Source organism: Solea solea, chromosome 12 (assembly GCF_958295425.1).
Source record: "Solea solea chromosome 12, fSolSol10.1, whole genome shotgun sequence".
Lineage (NCBI taxonomy): Eukaryota > Metazoa > Chordata > Actinopteri > Pleuronectiformes > Soleidae > Solea > Solea solea.
The window spans coordinates 25,590,048-25,617,219 of NC_081145.1; the positions used below are offsets into that span (position 1 = coordinate 25,590,048).

Below are 27,172 nucleotides of genomic sequence, written 5' to 3' on the forward strand. Positions count from 1 at the left end.
CGCGGGTTTATATCTCAAGGACCAACATGTCCTCGTGTCTGTAAAACTCTGGGTTCCTGCCCAGCAACAAACAAACAAACAAAAAACAAACAGGAAGCTCCATCACTCGTGGAGTGAGAATATGTTTGAACTTCTTACTCAGCTCAGCAGGTGGAAAATGGACACTTTAGAATTGTCCATCCACCTTGAATGTCCTCAAAGACACTGGTGTGTGTCTCAGAGACACTGGTGTGTGTCTCAGAGACACTGGTGTGTGTCATATGAAAAATGTACACTTGTGAAATCTTCGTCCACCTTGAAGGTCCCTCAGAGACACAGGTGTCACCCTCAGATAGGAAAGAATTGACACTTTTTGAAATCTTTGTCCACTTTCAATGTCCAGAGACACCAATGTGACTCTCAGAGACACCAATGTGACTCTCAGAGACACTGATATGTCCCTCAGAGACATGGTGTGACATTCAGAGACACTGGTGTGTCCCTCGGATAGGAAAGAATTTACACTTTTGAAATCTTTGTCCACCTTGAATGTCCACAGAAACACTGGTGTGTGCCTCAGAGACATGGTGTGACATTCGGAGACATCAGAGACATGCTGTGACACTCAGACACATGGTGTGTCCCTCAGAGACATCGGAGACACAGTGTGTCCCTCAGAGACATCGGAGACATGGTGTGACACTCAGAGACATGGTGTGTCCCTCAGAGACATCAGATACATGGTGTGACACTCAGAGACATGGTGTGTCCCTCAGAGACATCGGAGACATGGTGTGACATTCAGACACATGGTGTGTCCCTCAGAGACATGGTGTGTCCCTCAGAGACATCAGAGACATGGTGTGATCACAGGTGATGTCTTTAGCTGCAGAAGTAACAGCTGAAAATGACTTAGATTCCTGAAGATGACGTCATTTGTACATAATAAACGATGAGTGAGTAAAAGTGAAGTGAAACATCATGATTGTGTTTGGTGGAAACACAACAAGGTTCATATGTGTAAACTGAGTGTATTTCCTTCCCTCATAAAACACTTGTCACACCATGTTGTGTCGTTGAGGACTTAAGTTTCCATATTTAATTTATCTCTCATGTATGGCACTGGGTTCCAGATGTTGTTGTTTTAAAGTGCTTTATAAGTAAAGTTTATAAATAATAAACAAACGCGTGATCACCACATCAATCATTTCACTATCGCGAGATAATGAGACTCATTTGTTTTGTGTGAGGACGACAAGAATGAAAGTGCTGTCACGAGAAAACAAAGCTCCTTTTCTCACGATGAGATGAATTAATGACGATGAGAGGAAACTAGCTTTTATCTTCTGTCATCTCGTGATCACAATTCTGTGATCGTGAGAAAACAGAATTAAACAAAACAAAGTAGTGAACATGGACGTTCTCTGCTTCTTCTGTATTTCTTGATCTAGAACAAGTAGAAGAATGTGTTTTGCTGTGTGTGGAGGACGTTCTCTGGATGTTCTCATGATATTCTTGGGACGTTCTCGAGACATTTCCAGGATGTTCTCAGGGTATTCTTGGGACGTTCTCAGAAAGTTCTCGGGACATTCTCGGGACGTTCTCAGAAAGTTCTCGGGACATTCTCGGGACGTTCTCGGGATGTTCTCGGGACATTCTCGGGACGTTCTCGGGATGTTCTCGGGATGTTCTCAGGATGCTCTGGAGTTCTGTGTCAAGTGGTCAAACTTCACCACAGGTAACAGCGTGGATCAGAGTAATCTGACTCCTCTGTTCATTTTCCCTCCTCGTCTCGTCTCGTCTCTTCTCTTCACATCTGGTGCCAAAGACTGAATAAAGTTTAAAAGACGTGTCTGCGTCCTCGTACCGATGCTGCACGTCCTTTGTTTTCAGCAGGAACATGAGGTACAGTTGTGTCGGGGAGTTTTAACGTTTCCAAACTTAGTCCCCAGAGTCTTTATTGTCGGGATGAGGAGTGTACTTCAGCCGGAATGTCCCTGTGAAACACAACAGACAAGTTCAGTTCCTGTTTCATCACTGATTTTGCAGTGAATCAGACAAGCGTCGCTCACCTTGTGTTGAGTCCATGGGCGGCTGCTTGCAGTCCTCCGCTCTGTGTCCGTTGGCACCGCAGTTGTAGCACGACAGGCTCCCCGCGGCTCGTTTCTGGCCTCCATTTCCCATGATGCCATGGGGCTGGTAGAAGCCAAAGCCCTGCTGCTGGTCATGTGACACGGGGCTGTGGCGGTACAGGGGTGGAGGCATCATCATCGGGTAGGAGAAGGGCGTGGATCCGGTGCCGGCCCCGCTGGACGAGGCCAGCAGCGGGCTGAGATGGAGCAGAGGACCCAGGGTGAAGAGGGAGGGGCCGGCCGAGAACGGCTGCAGGTAGCCAGCCGTGGCGTATCCAGGCAACGCTCCGTAGGCGCCGCAGTTCCCCCGACAACCACAAGAGCTGCAGACACACATGGAGGGTGTGTGACCCGAACTGTGATCCAATGACGAGGCAGCAGACGGCGACGGGGAGGGACTGGAGGTCGGGTGGGCGGGGTAGTAAGTGTTGCCAGGTACTGCAGCCATGGGAACACTGCTTGCAGTTGCCATGGAAACAAAGCCACCGCCGCCACCACTGGAGCTCCCAGATTGTGAGCTGGACTTTGCGGAGGAACAGGAAGAGGAGAAAGAAGAGAAAGAGGAAGAGGAGGTAGGCGGGTACGAGTAGCATCCAGACGGAGACGGGGACGAAGAGGACGAGAGGTGGAAGTGGAGCGGAGGGTGGGAGACATGATGGACGCTGTTGGAGGTGGAGGTCAGCGCACAGCTGGTCTCCACCATCAGACCGACGGCACCGCGACAAACCACCGAGTCCTGCATGGCAGAGGAGCCGTCCACGTTCAGTCCGGGGAACAGGTTCTCCAGCCTCACCCCCATCCCCACACCCAGACCTGGACTGAAGCCTGCGGCAGGCAGACCCGAGCCCAGAGGCTTAGTCCTGTCCTCCATGCACAGTGGAGGGGGGCGGGGCTTGCGCGGGGAGGTTAGGATACGCGCTGGGTTTGAGACCGGAGAAAGCAGGGTCTGTGGGTAAGTGGCCTGCGGGTGGAAGGGAGACTGTGGGAGACCAAAGGGGAGGTGAGAGGAGCAGGAGGCAGGATGAGGAGGAGGAGCCGGGTCGGTCTGAACGGGAAGGACCTGCGCCGTGGGCCGACTGGAGCCTGAGGGGCAGCCGGAGTTCAAGATGAAGAGGCAGGACCGGTCCTTCTCTGGAGCGCCCCCTGCTGGATCTGGACCTGAGATTTAACGACAGACCGTGTTAACTTAACCTTTCGTATTTATATGAGGAGCTGGGTCAGCTCTGCATCAAACCCAATATTTCAATAGTCTTGTGAGTAGACGTACGCCTGTGTGTGTCTCTGCTCCTGTCAAAGGACGAGTCGCAGCAGAGCGGAGCGCGGGGGGAGCAGGACGAGCTGGAGTAACCCGAGGACGAGCTGCTGTCTGTGGTCACAGGGTGATGGTGCGGCACAGCGTCCACGTCCACTCGCAGTTCTCCTGGACAACAATCCCATTTATTAGAGCGTTGTTATCCTTTTACCTCAATCATACAAATCCATACTTTCCATTTTAAAAAGCCTGTTTAAAGGTGAGTAAAAAGTAGGAAAGATATTCTTAAGATATTGTGCACTTATGGATGAAGGCATAGATTTTTATTAGGTGAGCTTTTTGTCAAGTGGCTAAAATCCGTTTATTCTTAGTTAGTAAGCACAACTTAATTAAGAAAATGAATTATTCCTTAGATATGTGTCTAATGTACCTGTGTGAGTGGAAGGCGTCACCCTGGCGATGCCGCTGCAGGACCGTTTATCCATTTTCATTTCCCTGCTGAGAAAAAACACGAGCAAAGAGAGAGATTTAACGGTAAATTACAACATCCATGTTTCTTTGTAGAACAAATTCTATCATAAATAAAAAGGTTTTTAAACCAATGTTCTTTGGAGACCACCAGGGGGAGACATTGTACAATCAAAGTGCAACAGCAGGCCTGCAGCATGCATGGAAAACCACTGCAGGAACTTCCCACTTCCTGTGTGTACACACACACACACACACTCAGGTTTCCACAGCTATTCTTAGGACACTGCACTGACTTCCATTCACTTGGACGATTTAAACAACGCCTTATATCTAACATTAACCATAACCAGTTAATGACTAACCCTCACGTCCCCACAACATAAGAAACACCAGGCAGGTACACACACACACACACACACACACTCTGGTTAATGGAAACATGTTGATGGAAAAAATGATCAAGGGATCAGGTGTGTGTGTGTGTGTGTGTGTGTGTGTAGAGATGGAGCATGAAGATACATCCACTTGCACGTCCATGTCTGTGTGTTGGTGCGTGTTCTCCCGCTGTTTATCTCGCTCTAAGTACATGTTATCTCTCCGGTCCACCTACACCTGGTTAACCATTGACACTGAACGGACCATTACTGCTCCGCCGTAACTGTGGAAATCAGCACTGATCAGTCTGTCTGTTAATAGTTAATGGGACAGATCACCTGCTGATGGACACCCGCGTCTACTGTGTCAAAGGGTCAAAGAGACGGACATTTATGTTACGCACATATTATTTTAAAAAGTACAATTTGTAAAACTTTTTTAAGGGTCAGTTCAGGGTTTTAGAATTGTGGATGACACATCCTGGACAGTACAGTTTAAAAACAGTAAAGCCCTGGTTCAGGCTTGCATTTTGAATGAGAACAGCACTTAGATACTGTGGAGATACTGAATATAATGTGACGTCATACCGCTTCGACGACAACAACAACAAACGACGACAATGGCTAGCTGCTGTTTTCTGGCATCTTCTTCTTTTCTTTTTTCTTCTTCTTTCTTCACAAGGGAGTAACTCTTTACTCAGGTACGTCAAGTGCCAAAAACGTGGATTTTCTCTATGAACTTTGGTACAGGAGAGTGACAAGATTACAAACTTAAGTTTCCAGGTGGAAAATGCTGTCTAATAACAAGATGTTAACACATCTAACATAATCTTATTCTACCATAAAATGTTTTAAGCCGCTAAAATCAGTGCCTCGTTCAAAAAACCCGAACTTACTGAACCTTAAGCAGAAAAAATGTTTGTGAGTGACTGTGTACCCTGACTTTAAAAGAATCTGCCCACATGATCTACTCCAGATGTTGCAGGGGTTTCAGTGAATGTGAGAGGGTGAATGAAAGAGACTCACACACTGTAGCCGTGACTCAGGAGGCAGTGTCTTAACAAGATGACACCTCATTCAAGGGAAAACAAACGTGGTGAGTAAAGGAAACCTTGCACTCGAGCTCATAAAGGCACAATTGTTGTTGAAATAATGATGAATAAGCTCCTCCTTTTGGAACATCCCCCAAAAAATGAGCTCCTCAAGTTTAGTGAGCGCTAACTTGATGTGGTACAAAGGTCAGAGGTCGGTTATCTATGACTTTTATCATTTGTATGAGAGGCAGATTACAGCAGTCTGTCACAGGGCCAACACACAAAGAATGATTCACACTCACAGTCACACATGTTGTCAATTTAGAGTCAGGATTTTTGTAGCTTACTCTACTGACTTTTGAAGCTCCAGCTGGGTCTTGAGTTTCTTCTTCGCTCCTTGCGTCAAGTCGTATTTATTTAAGTCTTCCTCTGTCAGAGCTAAAAACTGAGGAGAGAAAACAGGAAAACCATAAACACAAGCAGACAAAACTCGGTCGACATGTGGATGATGGAGATTGAGATGACCCACCTCCTCCATGGTGAGCTGTTTGAAGACGGGGTAATACTTGTGGAGCCGTAGCTTGCGGAGCCAGTCCAGGATCCCGTTCTGCTCCGCTGTGTTGGGCTGGGACTGGGACGGTGGCTGGGGACGGGACTGGGAGTACGACAGGGACTGGGAATGTGAGTGGGACGGTGACTGGGGGTGGGACAGGTGGAGGGACTGGGACTGAGCGCCACTTTGGGCAAGGAAGTGGTGTTTGGAGTGCAGCTGGGGCTGAGAGTACGAGTGCAACTGACCGAGTTGGGGATGCATCTGTGAGGCCATGCCATCGCCTCCGCCTGCCATGGAGCCCTGGCCGGGCAGGGACGGCACCGCGGGGGGGAGGGAGGAGAGCTGCGGGGAGTGCTGAGGAGGCGGGATGGAGGGAGGGAGAGGGGGGAGAGGCAGGGACGAGAGGTGAGGAGCGGAGCGAGTCAACACAGATCTTTGGGTGCTGACGACGGGCTGGACGCTGGCCACTCGATACACCGCCCTGAGACAGTACAGGACAGTCAAAGAGGATGAGGATGAGGATGAGGATGAGGATGAGGATGAGGATGATGATGATGATGATGATGATGACGATGACGTATGAGTTAAAGATTCTTACCTGTTTGCTCCTCTGTACTGAACCATACAGCCGAGATCTGTGAGAAAAACAAATGCTGTTTGAGTCCAAATAATCATTTTTAAGATGCAACACAGTGTGGACGCAAACTATTCTGCACATCAGTCACTTACAGCCATTAGGCCTGCGACTAACTAACATTTTCATAACCGATTAATGTGTCGATTATTTTCTGGATTCATTGGAATAATTGTTTGCTTCGTAAAATGTCAGAAAACGTTGATCGGTGTTTACCAAACCTGGAAATGATGATGTTCTCAAACGTGTTGTTTTGTCCACAAACCAAAATGATTAAGTTTCTAATGATTTCTTTGTTATATGGAGCAAAGAACAGAAAATATTCACATTTAAGAAGCTCAAAAAAGCCACTAAGACTCGATTATGATCATCGATTAATTGATTAATCGGCTGAACATCACGTCACGTCATGCTTCCGCACAGTAACGGTCCATTTCAAGCACTGGACTTCACATGATGAACGTACCAGAGTACGTGACGGCTCTTTTGTGCAATTTTTGCTCAAAAATAAAGCAAATTTAATTGAGGACAGAATCAGTGAGACAATCTATTAACAGTTTTTTCCTCAAACGTGTGATTCATCCATGCATCTTCTACCGATTTATCCTCCCTGGACACATCTCACACTCACACCTACAGTCAATTAAGAGTGTCCAATTGACCTAATCCCCAAATCTGCATGTTGTTGGAAACTAGAGAACCCGGGGAAAACCCACGCACACGGGGAGAACATGCAAACTTCTACCATTACATGTATGATTCACGTGGGGGGGAAAACTCTGAATTTGGCCCGTTTGTGCTTTAAGAAAAAAATTGGTGTCGGTAATCTACTTTTACACCACATACACATTTTTTATTTTTTGGTCATTTATTTTAATCAGATATCATATCTTAAAAATTAGATCAAGACCAACATTTTTCAACTCGAGGTAATGTTTGAGCAAGCATCAAAGTAGTAATAATAATAAACTTTTATCTATAAAATCAATTTATTTCAGAAATCATTTTAATACAAAACTATAGTCTTTTTTCCTATGGAAAAGCTAAACTACAGATTTCTAATGGAAAGACAAAAACAAGCCAAATTAAAACAGTTTTTTTAATAAATGTAAGTTTTGGCCTGTGACCACTCCACATTTATTAAAATTGGCCCGTGAGGGATTTGAGTTTGACAGGGTTAGGGTGAGGGTGAAGGATGGACTGTGATTCAGAGCTCTGTGTGTTTGTGGCGGCACATCACTACAAGTTTAGACACATTCACATTAGCCCTCGTTCCCTGGGGTCACACACACACACACACACACACACACACATAGGTATGGACAGAAACTAAATGTACGAGCACACACAGACACACGCACAGACACACACACTGACACACCACTGCTTAAAAATATCCTACCGATGAAGTCACACTCACAGAGACGAGCACACGCACGCTCACACACGCACACGCAGGCTCACACACGCACAGACACACACACTGACACACCACTGCTTAAAAATATCCTACCGATGAAGTCACACTCACAGAGACGAGCACACGCACGCTCACACACACACACAGGCACGCTCACACACACACACAGGCACGCTCACACACACACACAGGCACGCTCACACACACACACACGCACACGCTCACACACAAACAGAAGGTAACCACACTCTAGGCTTCCCAACACAAACATGCCACACTGAATTCCTCCACCGGACCAAAATAGACCTCACCATCCGCTCTCCCCGACACCTCCAAAACACAAACTTAAACTCCTGCCTGCAGTCTCACCTGTCTCACTTCTTCACACGCTGCAACCAGGACCCAGACCCACAGCCTTGTCCCCCCCCCCCCACACACACACACACACATGCTCCTCTCCCTCTGAAATCCTTTATCTTGCCTCATGTCTTCTTCGCTGCGTCTAAGAATAGGGACCTCTGTGTTTTATAAGCCTGCTGCTCTCCATAGAATCTTGCAAGGCTTTATAGACTCACACACTCACGACATCAAAACTTTCAACCTCGGGCTGCACACATCTATCAGCTGGGAAATACAGTTTGAGCGCTATTTATAGACACGCTGGTGTCACTGCTGCAAGATGAGCAACTTTATTTCAAAAAGTTTTGAAGGGAAAAATGGTCTGAGAGAGAAAAGGAGAAGAAAGACAGACAGTTTCTGCCGTGTCTTCTCTGCTATAGATTATTATTTTAAAGGACCAGCGTGGGCCACATGGGCAGGTGTAGTGGTGAGCACTGTTGCCTCACAGGGTCACCGAGGGTCTTTCTGTGTGGAGTTTGCATGTTCTCCTTGTGCGTGTGCGTGTGCGTGTGTGTGTGTGTGTGTGTTTTCTCTGGGTTCTCCGGGTTCTCCGGTTTCCTCTCACAGTTCTAAAGCACTGCAGAGGTTAATTGGACACTCTAATGCTGTGTGTTCATCACGGCACAGTTCACTTTGGTACAGTGCGGTACAGTTTATCTTTGTGTCACTAGGATCAAACAACACTTTTAATTAATGCAAACAAAAATGAACCACAAAATGAAAAAACACAAATTGCAAATAAAATATCGATTTAATTATTCAAAATGATTGTATTTAATTTGTTTGAATTCTGGATTCTGACCATGGGCGGGGCTTGAGCCTTGAGTGACAGTCCCAGTGCTTGGAGTCGCTGTCCGTCTGAAACTCTTTCATAACATCTCAAAAGATAATCTGACAAACTTTAGATACTTACAGTTGCTTTAATTATTGCAGTTTTTACATTTACAATCATGTTTGCGGGTTTCCAGACGGACAGTGACTGGGAAGTGTGTCAGTGTTTACATCCCAGTGTTTACATCCCAGAAAGGATGTAAACACTCTTTAACAACTCTCCTCTCTGCTGTTTCCTCCTTCATCCTTTCTGCTTAGTTAATGCATGTGTTTGATTTGGGCAGAGCCATTATCGTATATTTGCGTACTAAGCTTTTGCACATCCATTTTGGCTGCTGTGGAAAAATGGTGGCCTAAAGTATTTTTAAGTATTTTCTAAGGCTACTTAAAACTAGGGCTGCAACTAACGATTCTTTTCATAATCAGTTAAACTGTTAAGATTATTTTCTCCATTAATCAACTACTACAGACTAGTTTTGTCCGTAAAATGATGTAAAAATGGTGATCGGTGTTTATCAGCCCAGGAAATGATGAAGATTTCCTCGAATGTCATGTGTTTAATGATTTCAATATTGTTGATGATGAATTTAGTAATCGGTTAATAATCGATTATCAGCAGCCCTACTCAAAAGCAAAACTTTTTATTATAAAGCAGTTACACACACACAAACCTATGAAGGAGTATTAGGACCAGCCAAAAAAAAAAAGTCAGGCAAAAAAATAAATGATAAAAAAATACATTTTTTTTGCCTGATTTTTTTTTTCTTGTGCCGTATTTTTAAAAAAAAATTTTTGGCTGTTTTTTTTTTTGGCTGGTCCTAATACTCCGTCGTACAAACCTGTACATATTGGTAGAATATCCACTTGCTCCTAAATGTTACACGCAGAAGTCAAAAATCGATTCCAAAAAAAGATAAGAGTGAACTCACTAGAGCTGGAGGAAACCGAACAGGTTGGGGCCACTGGAGCAGTCGGAGGAGAAGAAGGTAAAGGAGGGAAGGAGGAGGAGGAGGAGGAGGATGAGGAGGAGGAAGAGGAGGAGGAGCAGCTTGGAGAGAGAGGCCTGGTGGAGGAGAAGAAGAGCTGGACACTGTGGTGCTGTAGGACATGGACAGGCAGTGTCGTCAGACACCTAAGAGAGGACGGAGAGAGACAGAATCAGACACAGAGGCGTTACCTCAACTATGTGGTGTGGATGAAAAGTAATCCAGGAATATTCTCACTATAACATCTATCACTACATGGACTAAAATGTCTCAATGTCTCAGTGTCCATTCATTCTTTAGAGCATTTATGAGGTCAGAGACACTGATGAACGTCTGGCTCACAATCTCTGTTCCAGTTCATCCCAAAGGTGCTTGATGGTCCCCTAGAAAAGGGACGTCTCCTCAAACAGTTGGAAGCATTGTCCAAAATGTCTCTGTATGATGAAGTGTTAAGATTGTCCTTCATTGGAGATAAGGGGCCTGAACAGGTGTGGCCAAATACTTTTGTCCATAATTATAGAGTCGTTTTTCTAATCTGTCACATATCTTTTCTTCTAGGTAGAATTGGTTTGTCACTCAGTATATGTATATAACTCAATAAGAAGCCACATCCTCCTGATCTGCTGTAAAAACCCACTGTGAGGTAGAACCAACGCTAATATTTAGACTAAATAAATGAGGGTAAAGGTTCTGACCTGGGGTCCAGCTCGATGGACTGAGGAAGAAACTTCTCCAACACTTCGTCAGGAAACGTTTGTGACAGCTTGAGAAGAAAGAAAAGTTTCGTGACTAAATGACACACGTATGATACCAGGATTTATATCAACCATAAAACTGCACCAATCAAACTACAGCTCTTATAGTACAAGTACATCAAATATCGGATAACATGCTGTAATTACATATAGTATTATATATTTTACTACTATTCAATCCTGTTAGTATTGTTTCCCCATTAACCAGGAGTCTGAAGTGAAGTGTGACGTCACAGGCCTGACCTGCGACAGCAGCTCCGTCACCTCCGCATGAGTCCGGACGACGGAGAGCACAAATCCATCTGACCAGCTCACCTGAGGGAGGAACACAGGAGGCGATGAAGTGGAAAATGATACTCAGAGAAAATGCATATGTACGACGTCCTCACTCCTCACCTCAAACACATATTCACTGGTGTCTTCAGTGTTGTGTGTCACTCCTCTCAGCACCACCCTGTCAATCACTGCACAGAGACCAGCACAGAGGATGAATCGCAGGAGGACAAACTATGTCCCAATCTGGACACGTCATATTCTACAGACTGAAGAGAACATCTTTGCTTCTCACATATCTGCACAAATATCACACAGTAATTATTTTAAATATGTTGTTCAAATGAAAGTGAGAATAATTATGTAAAAATAACCTTTCTTTCTCATATTTGGAATCATATCACAATCGCAATTTCACGTCACTCTCTACCTTGAATAACACACTACTGTGTGTGTGTGTGTGTGTTACTTTGTCTGCTTCAGGTGTGGAGACTGTAGACAGAATGGGAATTAAAATGGTGGGAACACTAAACTAGGCGTGTCTGTAGTGTCTCTGTGTGTGTGTGTAGATAAAAGTCCTCCAGGTGCCAGTGCAGACATATTAGACTCTTTAGTTGAACCCACACGTGGCGTGCAGAGACAAGCAGCAGGGCAGGGAGGGGACGGAGGAGGAGACGAATGAGGAGGGAGGAGTTACAGTCGCTGCACAAAACCATATCCCTAACCTTAACCACAATTCAAATCTTAGACTTAAACTTTTTAGGGTTCTATCTCATTAGGACCAGGTTTTGGCCTCCATGAGGACTACTGGTCCTGACGAGGTCAGTCCTAAAGAGGTCACAAATACAAGTATTCATACACACATACACTTCACCACCTTGCTGTGTGCCCACTGGGCAGCAGCTGTGGTCGTCTGAAAATGCCGTCAGTCATTCACACTAATCTAGGCTGACACACACACACACACACACACACAAGTGTGTCTATTGTTTGTATTTATATCTTTGTGAGGTCCCAAAAAAAACGTTAAAAAAACCCTTTTTTCTGGGCGCCACATCTTTAAAGGGCTTTTCCAGGTTAACCCTTAGTTCTAACGCAGCACAGATCAGTGCCACAGTGTAAATTGCAGTGGGAATATTACACAACTCCTTATATGGACATCCTGGGGATGTGTTTTATAGGTCACATCTTCAGGTTTTACAAAATGCATTTCACGAGGATAAGGAGCAGCAATAATTGTGCAAAAGTCACAAAATAGACCATTTTTCCTTTATTTTTGTTCTTAAAAATGAGTCAAGTGAACTTTGAACTAAAAAAAATGTTTGTACCTTTTGCTCAGGTGTGTTTATATAGTTGATGAAAATGAAAAAAATATATTTTTTCATCAGATTATCTATAGATAAAGGATATAAGACATAGTAATGGGAAAAAAAGGAGCCTTAATGTTCTGTGTTCCAAGGCTCAAGGTAGGGAATGCATGATGTCAATGACGTGTCCTCACTAAGTGTGTGTGTGCATTTTGACGTGCATATATGTTTCACGTTGACGACAGCTCTGCAGTGTGTGACCATGAGCATTGTGTTACAGACAATAACAGAGTGACCTGGAGAGACACACTGGGACAGAGGCTTGTCACTGGACGAATGATGACAAACTGAATATTGGCCATTTTTACTAATTAAATTAAATGGGACACCTCTTCTCAGTAGTTTCCAATCTTTTTGTTGTTGTTGTTGTTGTTGTTGTTGTTGTTAGCTCTTACCCACGTACACATTAGCACGTGACACTGAGTGTAGAGTTACATTAAGTGTTAAAACAGGGTTAAGTCACTGTGTGTGACTGCATTTGTATATAAATACTAAACTAGCTCATACTGTTATTTAAGTGAGAAAAGTGACAGTTTCATCCTGACAGGATTAACAACCTTTTAATATAATCTTTTAGGCACCAAGTGCAGATAATCCCTGCCTCTTAGCTAGCTGACATTTAGCATATCTGGTTCACCAGCTAGCTAGCTACTGTAATACTTTTTTTGATTTAATATTCACACTACTACTAGTAAAAGTATACATTTACTGACTAAATTTAAGTTCCAAAACTTCAATTTTACAATTACAGAAAATTGCCATACATTTTAACTGTGTATGTTTGAGTTAAACACATTTAATTGCGTTGGAAGTGGGATATTTGAACATTGTGATGCTTAGAAAGTTGAATATTTCTCCACAACAGGAGTAAAGAGAAGTTATGGACCCACAATGCAGTTCTGTTGCTGCTTCATGCAAAAAGTATGTGTAAATTGGCCATTAGAGACCAACATGTACTTCATTATTCCATGTAATAAATAAATCAATAAATAAATAAATAAAATGATTGGTTTTGTTCTTTTTTGTTCATTTTTAAAATGTAATTTTTAATTGACAATTTCATTTATTGACAGCTAAGAGGATTTCGATGAATACGAATAAAAAAAAAAAAAACCTGCTTTAATTTATTTACTTTATCTCGTGACCATTGATATCTTTGACCTCAAATACTGAGGCACATCCTTAAGTTTTATTACAGTGATTTAAAACACTCTGTGGTGACGGCTGCTCCTGAAACCATCCCTGTGTGACATACTACACTGCCACTCACACACACACACACATACACACACACACACACACTCACACACACACACACACACACACACACACACACACACACACACACACACACACCTAAGCCTTAGGGCAGCATTCTTCAAGCTTAGTTGTAGCATTCAGATGTGCCAGCATGTCACATCTTGCTTAACTGAGCTTAGCGGGTGTATAGACACACACGCACACACACACACGCACACATGCACACACGCACGCACGCACGCACACACACAAATGCCAGTGAACATAGATGGAAGGTGGAAGGTGAAACCGTACATACAGTAAGAAAGTACGGCTACATCTGAACTACGTTTTCAAACAAAGTGTTAGAAAACTCATTTGCATCCATACTAAACAAACCTAAAATCATATACATATATATCATGTGATCATTCAGGTACACAGAACAGGCGTCTGCAGTCGTTTGCTTACTTCCAGACTAACGACAAACAACACAGGTGAAAACAGGAGCAGGTACTTCTTTAAGACCAATGGTGGGATTAAACTGAATCGGAAAGCAAGTGGAGTTGTGGCTGATAAGTGGACAGATCAGACCTTTGTCAGTTTTTATCCGTTCTTCTCTATTGTTGTAGCTTCTTAAAGCAGAACTATGCAGAATTTTTACCCAGATTTAAGAGCTTCAGACTCATTGTGATGGTTAAATGTCTTGATGTGTGGAGACTGGGGACTGTCTCCACCGCCCCCTACTGTCTGCCAATGGAAAAACTAGCCTTGAATCAGAATCCTCAGAATCAGGAGGTCTTTTAGGCGACGGTAGCTCGATCTTCTTTCAACTTGAAGGTGGTGGGTTAGATACCCGGCTCTGCTAGTCTACCAGCCGATGGGACCTTAGGCAAGACACTTAATTAATGGGTATGGAAGGTGTTTGATAGAAAAATGTGCTGCACATAGATGCACTGTGTGCCGCTATAAGATCAAGGCAGCTTTTATTTTATTTTATTTTATTTTATTTTATTCTATTTTATTTTATTAAAGAAGCAGAGAAATCTGTTGTTAGAGAAAGTGATTCTCGACATTTTTTCAAATGGTGAGAATTGGAAAACACAGAATCATGCAAAACACATGCTGGAGGGGAGGAGAGGGGAAGGGAGGGCGGAGCGTCAGCCGTGAGTTTTTACAACAGTGAGGATAAAGAGGCAGACGATGGATGGATGTTCACGGTGGTGTCATAAAAATATGTACTCCCAAACTGTAGGGGGAGCTCTGTAGAGAAAAAAAGGCAAAGTTCTGCTTGTGGACGACAGGTGTAAACAAAAACCAGGGAGTTCGGATGAAACCCCCGACAAACAGACACCTCTGTGGAGGCTTAAGAATATTTGCCTCACAGAAGTCCATATAAGTATTATTAGTGGAGCAGGATCTTTGTGTTATTCTAGGTACAAAGTTATATCTTAGAAATCTACCGGTTATTTAAAAACTCCAGTCTCTCACCTTTACTTGCTTTCCCTTGGTGAGACTTTGCTGGTGCTGGTGTGTCCAGGCCTTTTACAGCGGGTACAGAGAGCGGCAGATGAGGAGGAGGCAGTGGTGGAGGAGGTGGAGGAGGAGGAGGAGGTGGAGTGAGGTCCTGGAGAGGAGGGGTGAGGTCTCTGCTGTCTCCTCCTCGTCCCACGGTGACCCCTGACCCCAGTCCCGACACTGCACCGAAGTCTCTGCTGTGGCTCTGGAGTTCAAAGGCGAGAGAGAGACGAGGAGAAGCAGGTTAGCGGTGAAGGGCAAAGGTCAGAGACGACCACATGCAGCACTAGATAAACACTCTGTATGTGCAGAGGTATTTCCTCCCCATGTTCAGGGGAAAAACCCAACATATGCAAACGTGTACTGAGGTTATAACAGTTTTATAGTCGTATTTGTTATAAAAACACAGCAAAAGATGCCATTTTAAATATGTATGAGGACGATGATGAACATCATCATACTGCTGAGGTTGGATGCAGTTAATGTGAAAGGTAAAAATCAAATAGCCAACAGACTAAAGACACACATGACCATCACATTGTTTGTGAGGCTCAATCTCAACAGTAAACCCAATATTTGACTCACTTAGCATCTAATCTGGTCAAGAGGGGGCCGGTCTGGAGAAAATAAAAGTGGCAAAACACAATATTCCATCACGATGTCACGTTAAAGACATCATCATGATGATATTTCACAGAATTTCAAAGTAAAAGTGGTTGTTTTTGATATGGATCGATGTGCACTTTAGTGTAATGACACGATCATATAAAAACATGGACAACTGTAATTAAAACACCAAGCTTATATATAAATATGTGTGTAATAATGTCATTTATTATTAAATTAATTATAACAAATACTGCGAGCAAAAATATTTAGTATTAAATTGTGTTTAAAGACGTGATATTAAATGGTGATATTAAACCGCTGACTTAGATGAACAAACTCAACCCAATAACAAAATGTTGTGTTTAACTCGCGTCGCCTTATGTCCACCATTGTAAACAAAAATGATTATGAATGAAAAATACAACCTTTCAAAATTGCAGGCAGAGAAAAAAGGATTATGTATGAAATAAACGTACAAAAACGAAAACTAAGCACATTTTCGCTCCAATTTTAGTTAGTTTTGGTTAGTTTTATAAACACATATTTCAGTATGTTTCCGGGGGTTTTAAACAGTTTTCCCAATTCTACTTTTCCTTAATCCATTAACTGTAACAACCCTGACGCGTACAAGCATACACACAAGCGCACACTCTCAGTGTCGCACAGCGTGAGGTCGCAGCTCTGAAAACAATTAACCGTTGCCACTGCCACATCCGCAGCTCTGACAGCTCTGTGAATCCAACACTGTTAAACTGTCTGTGCAAAAAGAAAACAGCACTCAGGAGTCGCAAATCATGACGAGGCAACAAGGAAAGTGTTGAAATGTAATAATGAAAAAGACTGAAAGAACCTCCCTGAACTCTTAAGACTATAAAAGCCCACGTCTGTGCTGCTGACGGCAGGGCCTCGTGCCTCCTCCAAACAAATCCAACTCTGCTGTTAATGGTGACATTGTTTTTCTTTTATAGATTTATATAAAACACTCTCATAACAGGGTGATTATGCAGGTCTGTGCACGTCCTACAGATGTGTGTTCAAGCCGCTGGACACACACACACACACACACAAGAGAAAAAAACAACTATTTTCCCTCTGCAGTGACTCGACGTCCAGCTGCTTTGTGTTAAAATACGCTGACGTCGAGCCCCGAAGGAAGCGACGCGGCTGCAGTGAAGAGTGAGAATGTGTGTTATCACGCTAAATCACAGCACGTGAAAGCACAGGACACATTAAAGTGATAATCGCGTTGTTTATCTAGTTTGAATGATTCAAAAAAGTCGCCAACACTGTTAAAAATGTAGGTTTCAAATCACGTAACAGTCTCTGCTCACAGACGCTGGGGGCGTGTCCACTGGAGGAGCTCACACACTTAGTGAGGACACATCATAAACATCATTCATTTCCTGGTCCCTTACCCTAACCTTAAAACTAACCACTGTTGTAAAGTCAAAATACTTTGTTGCTGTACTTAAGTAGAAAAATCTGTACTTTACTTTGTCATTTATATTTCGAGCAACTTGTACTTTTACTCCACTACATTTCCTCTAACTCTCTTTGTTACTCGCTACTACCAAATAAAATCAGAAGAAGAAGAAGAGTTAGTATTATGGTCTGTATTTACATAGAGCAGTTTTCACCCATTCACACACAGCAACATGGGTGCAAGTGTCTTTGCTCAAGGACACATATAGACAAGCAGAGCCAGAATTTGAACCCACAGCTTTCCAGTTGAAAGACAACTCGCCCGACCACTGAGCCGCCATGGCTCAATCCTTACACCTCACTTTCTTTAATACTTTTACTTCTTTTCAAACTTTTTTTCTTTACTACTTTTACTTCAGTACATTTTATATCAGAAAATTACTTTTAAAACCTAAGTACAGTAAATTTCATAAACCTGAAAACTTTTACTGAAGTAATATTATATTAAAAAAAAGTGACTTCAACTTCTACCCAAGTCATTTTCTACTTGTACATTTGTAAGATACTTTTACTCAAGTTTCCCCTCTTAGTTTTTATTATATATTATAAGACTGGAACTAACTCATTTTTGGACCTCACAACGATATAAACACATGTATATAAACAAACCTTTTACTAGGGCTGAAACAATTGCTTGATTAATAAATTATAAATCAAGTTTCTGTGATTTTTCAGCTCCTTAAATGTGAATATTTTCTGGTTTCTTTTGCTCCATTTGACAAAGAAATTATTAAAAGTGAATCATTTTGGTTTTGTGGTCAAAATCAAGACATGAAGAGAACATCATCATTGTCAGGTTTAGGAAAAACTCATCAAGATTTTTCAACAGTTTCTGACATTTTATGAAGCAAAATAATCGATACCTCTTAAACCTTAACAATCACAACTATGTGCTTTACCCTATTCTAATTCTAACCCTAAAACCAGGTCTTAACCCTGAAGAAGCACCTTCACACACACACACACACACACACACACACACACACTCACACACTTGCCTACTTGCTTTAGTGGGGACCAAAACGCTGTAAACAAACAGGCATGAAACGTCCTGTTCAACAAACAACTAAGGCATGTTTGTTGGTGAGTCTAATGCACTGCCACACACACACACACACACACACACACTTGCCTACTCGCTTTAGTGGGGACCAAAACGCTGTAAACAAACAGGAATGAAACTTCCTGTTCAACAAACAACTAAGGCATGTTTGTTTATGAGTCTGTGTCCTCTCCACCTAATGCACTGCCCCCCACACACACACACACACACACACACACACACACACAGTGTTTGTACAGAATATAAACATAAACAATCCGGTATCAAACCGGAAAAAGCAACATTTAAGTTCACATTTAACACGAAAACATTGATGAGTGACTAACATGACGATTAAAATAAGATTGTAAAAACATCCCTGAAGCGTTTTCTTGCCGCTTCCTTGTGTAAATATGGCTGCAGTGTCGGCAGCCTTCAGTTATTGTATTATATTATATCTGCAGGAGGGGAACAGGAGGTCTGGCTCAAAGCTGTGGAGAGTGTATGTTTCTCCTTTTAAGTTTACAATGAAAACCCTGTCATTCCCCCTTCCAGAGTGCAGGGAGACGGAAGGAGAGCCAGTGAGAGTGCGAGCATTTAAACACTTCCTGGGGATTCACTGGAGACACACACACACACACACACACACACACACACTCACACACACACTCACACACCACAGAGAGTTGATTTCAGCATGGAGAAATGTGCTGACCTGCACTAAGCAGGAGCCAAGGGCAACAAAACACTAAATACAAACGCTCCTCTCTGAGCTGGGTACTTTCCCTTCACTGCACATGTTTAAACAGTGCCTGCCTGCTCCTGTGTGTGTGTGTGTGTGTGTAGGAGACAGGAACAAAATAAAAAGTGTTTTTGCTTCTTTATTTGCCCGTCTCTGTTTGTCTGTTCCAGTTTTCCATCTGTCCCGAGTCATTCATGAGCAGGAGGATCCCAGATGTTACTGTAACAGCGGCTTCATGAAGCGTTCACTGCCCCTGCATCACTGGGAATTCCCCTGCACCCCCGCCTCGTGTCAGCCACAACCTTTTATCATTTATTACAACACAATCCAGTCGGATGTAAACAGCCGCACGCTTTTATCATTGTTTATAATGTCCCTGTGTTTTACAGGATTGCTTCACATGTCAGACAGGAAACTGCGTCTCTGCACTGACTCTTTACGTAATATCAGAACGCAGAAATTAATGTCGCAAGCGAAATAACTTCAAACGTGTCCAGGTTTTTGCGTCTACATTTAGTTTTACATCGTTTGCACACATTTATATACATTTTTTTGTAGATATTCAAAGTCGACTAAAGCAATTTTTTCAGTAGAAGCGACAACTTCTTTTTCACATTAACTTGTAACGAGAGACAAATGAATGCATCAAACTCTAAATATTGTGCAGTTAAAGGTCCAGTGTGTAACATTTAGACGGGTTAATTGAATAGAATAGAATAGAATAATTATAGATATTCTATAATAGATTAATTATAGATATTCTATAATAGAATAATTATAGATATTCTATAATAGAATAATTGGCAGACATTGAAAATAACTACCCACAAATGTCTTTGTAAATTTAAAATTTAAAGTATGTGCTTGCAACAGTAGTTCCCTGACGTGTTTTGGGAAACAGCGGCGAGTCCTACATTTGTTGCACTTTTACAGTCTCACCATTAGATGTCACTAAAAACACTACATCAGTGGTGAACAACTGGTGGCCCGTGGGCCAAAAGTGGCCCGCCAGTGTCAGTGTCTGGCCCCGGGCAGCAGATGATTTAACAAATCTGATCTTAAATGATTTGCTGAAAAAACGATGAACTTATTCAAGTAGATTCTGTTGCTAGAGTCGACAGTTAAACCTAAACTAAAAGTTTGGTTTGAAAATTAAACTTAAAATTAAAAACACTGCTGTTGCCATGGAGACAGCCAGGTTTAGGTCTTGGCTCAAAGAAGAAAAAGCAGTGATTCTTAAATGTGTGAAGAGTCTCACACACATTTGTCTTCATAAGCTGCTGATCCACGTTTTTAAGAAACCATGTTTTGGCCCAAATATTCAATTGCTTACCAAAAAGAAAACATTGACCTACTCACTAGACCTACAGATGAACATGAGCACAAAGACAGACAGACTGAGGCCACGCAGCTCTTTACCCTGTGCCAGCAGGTGCAGTGTGTGTGGCAGAGTTGGCAGGCGCACACGGGCAGGTCGGCAGCAGCGCTGGTGTCGGGCGCGGAGAGGGCAGCGGGGGCAGCGGGGGCAGCGGAGGTCAGTGGCATGGACGCGGTCTGGTGATAGCGCTGCTGCTGTGGCCGAGTGTAACACGCGGTAGCTCGTTCCCCGCCCGGCTCCACTGCCGGAGCCGCTCCACTGCTCACCTGCAACAACCAACAGGTGTGATGAGTCGACAGTCGACCACATGATCCACCTCGCCATTTCAATCTCAAACCTTACAGTTCTTCACTTTTCTTCCTGTCATTGCTGTGATCATTCCGTCCGACCCTAGTGTGTAAATGTTTTTATGACGTGTCGTTGTTACTGGTCAGTGCTAACTCTTCTGCCTGCACCACGTACCAGCCAGAAACTCAGTGAAAACACATTTCTATTACATTAACCTGCACCTGCTTAAAGGAGAACCTTGAAGGTTTGGCTGCTTGTTCTCTACAGAGCTCCCCCTACAGTCCGGAGAACATATTTTTATATTTCCATCCATCCATCGTCAACCACTTTATCCTCGCTGTCCTGACCATGTGCATTTGTTTTCTACAGAATTTCCGAACACAAGCCGTGGAGACACATCCATGCCATTTTGCGCACTTCTCTGTTTTTCAAATCTTACTAATTGGAAAGAAGTTTACTCGTGTGTGGCCCCTCACTCACTTCAACAGTCATTTCCTCTTCCTCACTTCCTACAACAACCGTTTTCTCTGCTTGTTTTTCGCCGCCTCTGCCATGATGAATGTCTAAAATAACACTTTCACGGTCTTGATCTGGCTAGTGCCGTGAAGCAATTCGCGTTGCTCACAACAAGACTTTGCAGGACTCTGGGTCGCCGGCCCCTGATCTTGTAAGGCTGGTTTTACGCTAACAGACAGTAGGGGGCAGTGTAGACAGCCACCAATCTCCCCGCAACAAGACGTTTAAACATCACAAAGACTCTGAAGCTGTTAAATGAGGGTTAAAACCCTGAGTTTGTCACTAATGCGTCTGGAAGTTGAAGTTTGCGTCGCTCTGTAAACCACTCAATCCTCACTTCTGTCTCCATCACTGTGTGAATCAGCTCCGATGTCCCGGTGAGACAAAAACATGTGACTTTCTCTGTGGACTTTGGTGTGGGAGAGTGAGCAGTTTTACAAAACCTGTTTCCAGTGTGAAAAGCCTGTCCATCCCACAGTGTCACTACACTCTTTCATCTCATAAGGTTTATTATTTATATTTAATAAACTGATTCTTATCCGTATCATCACTCTTGGTCCATAATTTACATCCCCAGAAAATATCATCCAAAACCTGCATTTACTGATTCATTTATGTTGCTCAAACAAAACAAATACACATTGGATTACACTGGATTATACAAAATACCAATAATGTGCGATCAGTTTTTTTACATTATAATAACAAAGGTTGTCTCAAGTTTTTAGTTAAAAGCTCTTAAGTGTCACTTAAATGCAGCAGTGTTTTGTTGCTCGTGTCTGTGGAGACACAGAGCGAGTGAAAATGATCTGCAGGAAACTTTAGGTCAAGGAAACATCTCCAGGTTTTTTTTGTTGTTTTTTTTATACATATATGAGTGAGGAGAAAGGAATGTTGGTTGAGCCTCAGCAGGTTCAAGACTAATGGTGAACTGAGGTTAGTTATTAAAAAAACATTTCAGCATGATTCATTTTACAATTACCATAAGAGAATGTGTTTTGAAACCTTACACGACACACTGAACTTTACGTGGCTTAGAGCCAGTGGTTCTGGAGGCCAAGTGCTGATTATTACTCTATAATAACAACTTTTTTTTAAAAGCAAAAGCTTTTATTTTTGTCTTTTTGTTCAGTCGCTGCTGCTGCTGCTGCTGCTGCTCCATGTTTGCTGTCACTTTTCCCCCCAAACAGCAAATAATTGACTGCGTCCGCCTGTGAATAACTCACGGCTGAGGTCTGTTGTTGTGATAACACGGAGTCTGTCATCGGCCCGAGTCTCACCTGTAATTTTGGTGTAAGGTAACATGTGAGTGAGTGCACTCTTGTTTGTAACGGATTTCCTGTGCTGGTTTTAAGTTTCACCTGCGGTGGTGACGACGATGATGATGATGAAGATGATGAGACTTTACTTTTTCCTCTGAGCAGGTGAAAACCTCACCTGTGACAAAGACTTAAGAGGAGAAGTCTGTCTCAGATCATCAGATTAGACTGCTTTCACTTTCTCACAGTAAGAAAATCTGACTGAATATGTTTTTATTGAGAAAAACATCTCTTATCATCTTAAGAGATATTTCAAGTGTGATTATATGATGTACTGACACTACAGTTAGTGCTGATTATGCTGTGCACGCCCCCTTTTTTCTGAGAACCTGGCAACTTGACATTTCTGCTCATGGGGGCACGAGGAAAAACAGATTTTAATCACTGAACAAAAGGCTTACATCTACACTATGGTATGAATACGTTGCTTTATTTTCCCCGTTTCACAGCATTTTCCGTCTGGAAACTGACGTTTTTGTCATTTTGTTAACTTTGGAACTCCCCCTGTACCAAATTCCATAGAGAAGATCAGCGATTTTACATCAAAGCACACAGGAGTTGTTGATCCACTGCTTCCTCTTTCGATAAGTTAAAAAATGACTATTTTGCATCTTTAAAGTTTTAAATACTTACTCCGGATTTAATGTATGATGTAAATTGACAAAAAAAAGGCAGCAGTGGACCAGCAACTCCTGTGTCCCAGGGAAGCTAAAAACACAGCTTTTCTGAATGAACTTTGGTGCAGGAGAGAAACACAGTCAGTTTCCAGGTGGAACAGGCTCTAGACTTGTATACGGCCTTATGTTAAGTAGCCACAACCTGTTTTTCCTTTTGACCTTTCCAGGGCCGGCCCAAACCTTTCTGGGGCCCTAAGAACAATTGTATTTTGGCCCCATCCCATCATCTTGGAGTAGCCTGTGCTTGACTATTAGTGACACAAATATAACACAATGAATTATAGTTGTGTTATTTACACCAAACCAGTTACTCTAAGGGCAGTAAAATCACAAAAGTGACCTCATTTGCAAAGTGTGTTGATACTGAACATAGGAAAACCAGTTAAATTATTAAATTATTATGTTAAAAGGATATTTTCCTAACGATTTATTTGGGGACCGGGGCCCCCAAGCAGCTGTACTGACAGCCATGTTTTCAGTGAGGGTGAGCCACCATGCCTCAGGTTGGTCCCCAGCCCAGGTCAGCATGTCAACCACACACCAAAAGACCTGGAATATCCCTTTAAGGGAGAATCTGACACTTTTAAACTTTTAAGTTCACTTTATACTGATTTTTTAACAGCAGTTCTGTGTGGAACGTGATAACAGCCCAGTGCTTTGGTCTGGAGAGAGCCGGTGACCTGTGTGACCTCTGTGACCTGTGACCTGTGTGGTGAGCATGGCTCTGACCTGCATGATGTCCTGGATCTGGCTGAGCTGCTGCCTCAGCACCTGCTTCTGATGGAAGCTGAACGCCGGGTGGTTGGAGGCCATGGTGAAGAGCAGCAGGAACTGCTCCTCCGTTCTCCCGTCGTTCAGCGCCAGGCCGTAGTTATTGATCACCGTGTCCGTGTGAGTCAGGGTCCGGTACAGGACCCCCGCCGCCTCCCTGTTGTCCGAGCCGAGCAGGGCGAGGGACACGAGCAGTTTGCTGCGCACCACCTCGTCGGTGATGTTGGTGAGGCCCGACAGGTCGGCGGGGTTGTTGGCTTTGATCTCCGCATCCCGCAGGGAGTGGTAGTCCTTGCGGGCCAGGTCCTCCAGGCACGAGCCGAGGAAGCGGAGCTCGATGGGCACGCAGAGATCCAGCAGCCCGCACAGGAACTCGGCTCTCTGGGCCGAGGTGAGCGAGGAGAACCAGCGGTACACCCCCTCCCTCTGGACACAGCTGCGGCTCTCCACCATCCTCATACATCCACCCGAGAAGTTTTCACAAATGTCAAAAGAGAGGAAAGTTGACAACAAAAGGGGAGCGCGCGCGCGCGTGTGTGTGTGTGGGCGACGCGTGTGCGTGCGTAATTGCGCGAGAGCAGCGCCGCTCTCAAGTTCTTTGTCAACTTTCACTGAAGTCGCTGCTCACATTCTCAGTGTTTGCTTTCACACACTGCGACGCAGCCGTCGTCTCCTCTGCTGGCGGACAAACAGGAGGCCTGACCGCGACAAACTCTCACAAACTCTGCTTCTGCTGTGGACTTTGTTTGTTTTTCTCCTTCAGCGCGGAAGTCAGGAGCTCCTCCACCGTGTCCTCCTCCGCCGGTCGGACCGCAGCTTCCCAACGGAGGCGCAGACGCAGCTCTTCTCTCTCTCGCGCGCGCACACAGTTCCAGAAAGATGAAAACTGTCAATTACACAGAGACATTTTAGGTCGGAGCCGCCCCGCTCTGCTGCACAACAACCCCTTCCTGTCGAGCTGCTCCTCCGTCCTCATGGTTTCCCAGAACTTACGCACGCACGCACGGACGGACGGAGCCTCCAGCAGGAGCCGAGCCACCAGGTCTGCGCCTCCCCGCAGGAACCGTGCTGTGCCCGGGTTAAAGTTTAAAAACAAAGCGCGTGTGGCCTAAACAAGCCGCTGCTGCTGGAAATACCATTATAACATGAGTCTAGACGTGACTTCATCACACACCGCGGTGGAAAAAACAACAAAAAAAACAAAAAATTACAATCCTCACCACTCAAAAAAAAGATGAAACCAAAGTCCACGAATAAATTTAGCATTAAAAGTACTTCAACGTTCCTGCTTCTGCCGTGAGTCCTGGACGCGATATAAAAAAAACAGCTGTGTTTAACATTATCCAAACTCTGTCAGAGAGAACCAGCCCACTATAAAGAAGAGGTCTGCTCTGATTGGCTGAGAGTCCCATCTGTAAACGTGCGTCTCTCTCGTGATTGGCACATCCGTCACTCAACTATCTCACATCTCTCTCTGTCATGCGCTCGTGCAGAATCATCTTCACACGGTTTTACTGGAGCTTTAAAGCGTCAGGTACACGCGGATCTGAGCATCTGCTCCTGGTGAAGAAGAAAGACACAAAAAAAACACTTCTAAAGTCTGCAAGAGTGTGCTACAAGACCAAGGTGCTCAAACTGTGGTGCGTGTACCACCAGTGGTACACCAGCTTCCTCTGAAACTTGGAGGAAAATCAGAAATAGTGTTCTTCTACTGTTTATAACAACAACAACAATAATAATAATAATAATAATAATAATAATGGGTTTCGACGCAGCATGAGACACTGGTTTTATCTTTATCTATAGTTTTGTTGTATGACTTTGATTTTGTACTTTCTACAGTATTTTACTGTTTGTTCTTTGGTCTGTTAGGTCTTATGTTTCTATATTTTATTTGTTTTATTTATCTCTGACGTACAGCACTTTGTTTAAGACACACAACTAAAAAAACCCTGTACATTTATGTAAATATAGGTTATTTAAATTATAAATGAATCAGGATGTATATATGTATGGTGCAATATATAAGGCACCTCTTTGCAGGACTGGGTGCCAAACTTAATCTCATTATCTGAGAACTGTTGTCTCTATCTTGTCTTATCTTACTTATCTTACTTACGACTACTAATAGTAGTCGTAGTTTAAAACCCTAGTTAAGAGTTTCAGATGGCATTAGTGTACAAAAATGTTTCCATATTCATCCATTAATATCACCATGATATGAAATGTAAAGGTCCATATTTGAACCTAAATGAACATGATCTTACCTTATTGTGTCATTTTAAATACATTGCTCTCTAATTTAACAATTTACTGTCAAATAATTTCAAGGAAAAAACAAATTATTGTAGGATCTTGGCTGAAGAAGAGAAGAACATTAATAAATTAGTAAACTTAAAATCATTCTGATCTACTGTCTGATGATCAAATAGCACATTTATCTCTGGATATAAGTTAAAAAAAGGTCTATTTTTTGGGTGAAGTGGCTCTTTAAACATGCATATTACAATATTATTATAATTATCCCCTATTGATTATCCTCTAAGTAACACTTGCTTACATATTATATATATACATATATACATACATATACATATATATGTTTATATATATATATATATATATACAGATATACGTATATATGTGTATATATATATATATACATATATATATATATACTGTATATACATAATAATACATGGAAAAAATCCTACTTTTAGTTGCAGTTCCCAGCTGTGACCAGAAGATGGCGGCATGTAACCATACTAGAGTTTGTGACGCTGATGCAACAGTAAACTTGCTGATGGCTGTGCTGTTGCATCCTTGTTGACACCTCATCATGTCTGCTCACGGAGGACGAATTTAATTTATTTTAATTTATTGTCTCGCTCGCTCTCTAATCTTGTTTTTTCCGTCTACACGACCTTCTGTCACATGCTTCCTCCTCCACCACCATCATCATCATCAGCCCTGGCTCTCCCTCCCTCCCCTGTGCTCCCTCTCATTAAGAACATTAAGGTCTCTGAGATGTTAGCCACGCCCCCAACTGCAAACCACGCCCCAAATCTTTACATGGTGGAGGAAGTGGAGGGAAAATGTAGTTAATATTGCTATAGTAACCGTCCTCCATC

At 43.1% G+C, this 27,172-nt stretch overlaps 1 protein-coding gene across 2 annotated transcripts; it reads right to left on the reverse strand.

Moving 5' to 3' along the window:
- Positions 1-307: 307 nt before the first annotated feature.
- zcchc14 (zinc finger, CCHC domain containing 14) lies at positions 308-25,499 on the reverse strand. 2 transcript variants are annotated; one of them, XM_058645704.1, is made up of 14 exons: positions 24,000-25,499; positions 20,512-20,736; positions 15,191-15,422; positions 11,217-11,284; positions 11,064-11,135; positions 10,761-10,828; positions 10,009-10,211; positions 6,394-6,430; positions 5,772-6,276; positions 5,599-5,687; positions 3,794-3,861; positions 3,379-3,531; positions 2,052-3,269; positions 308-1,976 (listed from the first exon to the last, which is right to left on the reverse strand). In XM_058645704.1, the coding sequence occupies exons 1-14, from the start codon at positions 24,498-24,500 to the stop codon at positions 1,921-1,923; spliced, it is 3,495 nt and encodes a 1,164-aa protein (XP_058501687.1). In that variant the 5' UTR covers positions 24,501-25,499; the 3' UTR covers positions 308-1,920. The 2 variants fall into 2 exon arrangements, with proteins under 2 accessions (XP_058501687.1, XP_058501686.1); XM_058645703.1 differs by having other exon boundaries at positions 5,590-5,687.
- Positions 25,500-27,172: the final 1,673 nt, after the last annotated feature.